Source organism: Egretta garzetta, unplaced genomic scaffold (assembly GCF_000687185.1).
Source record: "Egretta garzetta isolate BGI_Z169 unplaced genomic scaffold, ASM68718v1 scaffold287, whole genome shotgun sequence".
NCBI classification, from domain to species: Eukaryota; Metazoa; Chordata; class Aves; order Pelecaniformes; family Ardeidae; genus Egretta; species Egretta garzetta.
In genome coordinates, this window is record NW_009260435.1 from 2,356,133 (window position 1) to 2,361,246 (window position 5,114).

Sequence of the window (5,114 nt, forward strand, 5' to 3'; positions counted from 1 at the left end):
GATGCTCGCCGGGGTGTGAGCCTGGGGCTTGGGGGGGCTGCTCCTCGCTGGCCATACCCCCTGGCCGCCCCGTGCCTCAGTCTTCCCCTAGTACTGCTGGGACTGTGCTGGCAGCGCCCGGAGATGGGCGGAGGAGGCTTTGCAGGATGAGGCTGGGGGGATTTTGCAAGGCAGAGGCAGTTGTACGTGTGCTGGGCAGAGGGTTTGAAGCTTCTCTCGCTGCCAGTTCCCAGCCGGTGCAGTAACCACCCCTGGGCTGGGGAACGGGCTCTAGCTGCTCCTGGAGGTGGTCTCTGCTCCCTTCCCATCCCCAGGCATCTCTGTCCCTCTGTATAGTGCCATATTTTTCCTTGCTCCATTGATACAGATGCTGCAGCGGCCACGCCGCAGTATCCGTGCAAATACCTTATAATCCGGGTGAGCAGCTCCGCACCGGTCCAGTCCCCGGCTGCAGGGGGGCTGAGCAGACCCGGAGCTCCCACAGATGGGTTTTGGCATCAGTTTGGGAACATTTTGGAAGTGGTGCCTTGGACAAGACCTGTTCCTCTTGGCGGTGAACGAGATGCTTGCATGGCCCAGGGAGCATCCTTTGTGGGGGGGCCGCTCCCCATGCATCGCCCTTGCACAGCCCTCCCCGCTGTGCCCGGTTCTCAGTTGTCCTTTTCCCCCCTGCAGGTCTCATGGTACCAAGTGACGTGTCCCCCCTGTGAGATTCGCGTCCCCCAACCTCCTGAGAAGATGTCAGGGATGCAGGTAAGCACCGGGCAGGGAGGAAAGGTGGTGGTGGAGCGGGCTCTCCAGCCTCTCCATCTCCTTTACAGATGGCCCCGGGGCTGAGGAGGGACATGGGGGCTCTTGGCCCTGTCCCTGTGCAGACAGCCAGCACCACAGGGACCTGAGGTTTTGTGTCCCCCCCACAAATCCCTGTCCCCGTCCCAGCTGAAAAACATCATCTGAGCTCCCAGGGCTGCCCAAAATCCCCCAAACTGCTGGATTTAGTGAAACCTGTGTGGGTTTGCATCAGAGAGATGGGAGACCTGCATGCCCATGGTCCCTGTGGCTTGGGGGGACGGGACATGCCCAGCAGGGCCCTGACACCATCCCCCTCTCCCCGGCCAGGCCGTTTGGCCGTCCGGTACAGAATGTATCGCCAAATACAACTTCCACGGTACCGCCGAGCAGGACCTGCCCTTCAGCAAAGGAGATGTACTTACCATTGTTGCCGTCACCAAGGTAAGGCCATTTTTTCCCCACAGTCCCCCCAGGGCTTTCTGCTTCCACAGGGTGCTGGGAGCATCCCTGCGTCCCATGACGTGGCATTTGCTGTGCCAGTAGGATCCCCCCGGTCCTACTGGAAGTCCCGCAGAGCCAGCAGGGCAGGAATCGAGGCCACGCGGTTGGTTAATTAATTTGCGGCCTCGTTAGTTAAGGTTTCTCCGAAATGTAAGCCTCTCAAGTGACTCCTGGGAGGTGGAGGAGGGGGGGAGGCTCACAATCGGGGAGCGATGCTGCGCTCAGCGCCAAGGGAGAAAAAGAGAGTGGGGGCTCTGGGATGCCCGGCAGCCTGGGAAGGGGATCGTGGTGACCTCCGTGGGGCCACCAGCATCGGGGTTTGCTGGCCCCAGCACCGCCCCCAACCTTTGCAGCTGTCCCCTGCCTGCCCCATCCTGCCCGCAGCCAGGCACAGGGTGCCGGGGTGCTTGGGACCATGCGGGCAGCTGCCTGGGAAAGGAGGGGCAGTGCTGACCCCCCCGCGGGCTCCTTTGGTGGGACGCTGCCACCTCTGGGGGCCACAGGCTCATCATGACATTGCTGCTGTCCACCCAGGATCCCAACTGGTACAAGGCGAAGAACAAGGTGGGCCGGGAGGGCATCATCCCTGCTAACTACGTGCAGAAGCGGGAAGGAGTGAAAGCTGGGATCAAGCTCAGCCTCATGCCGTGAGTATCCCCTGGGGCTCTGGCAAGGTGAATTTGGGGGCAGCTGGCTTGGCCTGGAGCATCCCTGCTGTGTCAGACCAAAGACCCGGTTGTTTTCCCGTGTCCCAGCAGAAGCAAAATCCCTCGCAGGGGCTTAGCGAGGTTGAAAGGCAGAAGGGGCAGGCGCTTGGGCTTTCCCAGCAAGCATCGATGAGTGGTTGGATTGTGTTTCAAAATGAGTCTTTTACCCAAAGTTGTGGTTGTAAAGGCTGCTGGGAGAAAGAAGGGAGGTGAGAGATGGTTGTGATGTCCCTGCTGCATCCCAGAGCCACCAGCGACCCCCCAGTCTGGAGGAGCCAGGGGGAAGAAGCCCCCAGGGGTGCACGGAGGGGCCAAGTCCTGGGTTGGGGACTGGGGGAGCAGGGTGCCGTAGGAAGGAGCTGGGTGCCGGGGTGGGTCGGGGCAGTGAGGAGGAGCACAGGCAAGCTGGCCCAGTACAGGCAGGGATGAAGGCTGCTTCCCCGGTCCTTGACCTGCCCTATGTGCCCTGTTGCAGGTGGTTTCACGGGAAGATCACGCGGGAGCAGGCAGAGCGGCTGCTGTACCCACCCGAGACGGGGCTTTTCCTGGTGCGGGAGAGCACCAACTACCCCGGGGACTACACCCTGTGTGTCAGCTGTGAGGGGAAGGTGGAGCACTACCGCATCATTTACTCCTCCAGCAAGCTGAGCATCGACGAGGAGGTCTACTTCGAAAACCTCATGCAGCTGGTGGAGGTGAGGTCTCACCCGCCGATGGGAGCTGTCACCGCTCCTGTCCCCAGCCTGGGGACTGTAGGTTTGAGGTTGAGGGGGGACATAGAGGTCAGAGCTTGTGGGGCTGCGGGTTTGGAGCGCGGGAGATGGTGGGACCTTCTCTGCTGCCCCTGTGGGTTGAGGCTGCTGGGGACAGACTCCTGGGGCAAGGAGGGGGTTGGGGGGCACGATGGAGGGGGTGGCTGGATGGGCAAGGCAGGATGAGCAGGGGACAGAGGGACCAGGAGGAGGGACAGGGACACCCCCACCCCACCCACCCCCAAGCCGTTGCTGCTCCCATCCGCCGCCCGGTGCTGCTGCCTCCCCCCCGCGCCTTCCCCCGTCCCCCAGCATTACCCCACGGACGCAGACGGGCTCTGCACCCGCCTCATCAAACCGAAGGTCATGGAGGGGACGGTGGCAGCACAGGATGAGTTCTCCCGCAGTGAGTGGCCGTGCCCCTTCCCCGGCTCCTGGGGACCCCCCCCAGCACCCCCTCACTCTCCCTTCTCCCCCGCGCAGGCGGCTGGGCCCTCAACATGAAGGACCTCAAGTTGCTGCAGATCATTGGCAAAGGGGAATTCGGAGGTGAGCCCCGTGTCCCCAGCGCCACGGTGGCCCTAAGCTGGGGGGCTCCTCTGCAGCCCCCCCCAGGGTGATGGTGGGGCCCTGGGAGGCCAGGCTGCTTCCCATTGCCTCCCGTGCCCGTCTCTCCTGGCCCGCAGACGTGATGCTGGGGGATTACCGGGGGAACAAAGTCGCCGTGAAGTGCATTAAAAATGATGCCACAGCGCAAGCCTTTCTGGCAGAGGCGTCCGTGATGACGTGAGTGTTGCTCGACACAGCAACCTGGTGCAGCTCCTGGGGGTGATCGTGGAGGAGAAAAGCGGCCTTTACATCGTCACCGAGTACATGGCCAAGGTGAGACCCCACCCCCACCCCGGGCACCTGCCCTCCTGCTCTGCCCCCCCAGCACCCCCAGGGTGCCAGGGCTTCACCCTGGTCATCCCAGCTTGGGTGACATCTCCCTGGGGCCACCGTGGTGCTCGGGGGTGGCATCGCTGGCTCTGAGGGAGGGATGTCGTCCCTGGGTCCTTCCCCAGGCAGGAGTGGGTGGGATGCTGACCCTGGTGGCACCATCTCTCTCCGTCCCTCCAGGGCAGCCTAGTAGACTACCTGCGGTCACGCGGGCGGTCGGTCCTCAGTGCAGACTGCCTACTGAAGTTCTCCTTGTAAGTACGACAGCAAGGGGTCGGCCATGCCCGCCACCCTGACCTGCACCTGCCAATGTTTTGGGGCCACCTTGCTAACCCTCTTCTCCCTCCCACCCCACGCAGAGATGTCTGTGAAGCCATGGAGTACCTGGAAGCCAACAACTTTGTCCACCGGGACCTGGCGGCAAGGAACGTCCTGGTTTCGGAGGACAACATTGCGAAGGTCAGCGATTTTGGGCTGACCAAGGAAGCCTCCTCCACGCAGGACACAGGGAAGCTGCCGGTGAAGTGGACGGCGCCAGAAGCACTTAGAGAAAAGGTGGGTGAGCAGATGGGGGGCAGGGGAGGGGACCTGGTGGAGGCTGGAGGAAGGGGGCACATCCTGGGCTGCCCCAAATTTTCCACACAGAGGTGGAATACCTGGAGGTATTTAGAAGCTGGGCAGATGAGGTGCTTAGGGACAGGGTTTAGTGACGGGATGGCAGGGTTAGGGGAACGGTTGGGCTTGGTGATCTTAAAGGGCTTTTCCAACCTAAATGATTCCAGGATTCTATTCTATGATTCTAGGTGGTGCTTGAGCCCCAGTTCCCACTGTCTGACACCCCCCACCCCCCCAAAAAAGCTGCCCTGAGGGTGAGGGAGATCTGTTGCCCCCCATCCCTGCTTGACCGCACTCACGGGGTCTCTCTCTTTCCCCCCCAAACCCCAGAAATTCTCCACCAAGTCGGATGTGTGGAGCTTCGGGATCCTCCTCTGGGAAATCTACTCCTTTGGGCGAGTGCCTTATCCGAGAATCGTAAGTGAGGACCATCCCCCAGCCCCTCAGGGCTGGTTTAGTGGGGGTTTGGGAGGGGAACCTCGCACCCCCATCCTGAAACCCATGCCCTGTACCCCCAGCCCCTGAAGGATGTGGTGCCCCGCGTGGAGAAGGGCTATAAGATGGATGCTCCCGATGGCTGTCCTGCCGTCGTCTACGAGGTGATGAAGAAGTGCTGGACCCTGGATCCCGGCCACCGGCCGTCCTTCTACCAGCTCCGCGAACAGCTAGTGCATATCAAAGAGAAGGAGCTCTACCTGTGAGGGGGGGCTCACCTGCCCCGGCAGCTGGAGGGGACCCAGGCTGGTGGGGGACTGGGGTGTGGGGAACCCCCCTGCCCGGCCCCAGCCCCAGGAGCGGCTGGAAGGGA

At 62.3% G+C, this 5,114-nt stretch overlaps 1 protein-coding gene across 1 annotated transcript; it reads left to right on the top strand.

Annotated features, from left to right (window-relative positions):
* The first annotated feature begins 645 nt into the window (after positions 1-645).
* Positions 646-5,108, top strand: CSK (C-terminal Src kinase). The gene is given in 12 exon segments (XM_009643916.2): positions 646-753; positions 1,120-1,233; positions 1,828-1,940; positions 2,476-2,695; positions 3,065-3,158; positions 3,236-3,301; positions 3,439-3,539; positions 3,542-3,634; positions 3,872-3,945; positions 4,051-4,246; positions 4,637-4,723; positions 4,825-5,108. Coding segments are annotated over 12 exon segments (1,356 nt in total). The 5' UTR covers positions 646-738; the 3' UTR covers positions 5,008-5,108.
* The last annotated feature ends 6 nt before the right edge of the window (positions 5,109-5,114 follow it).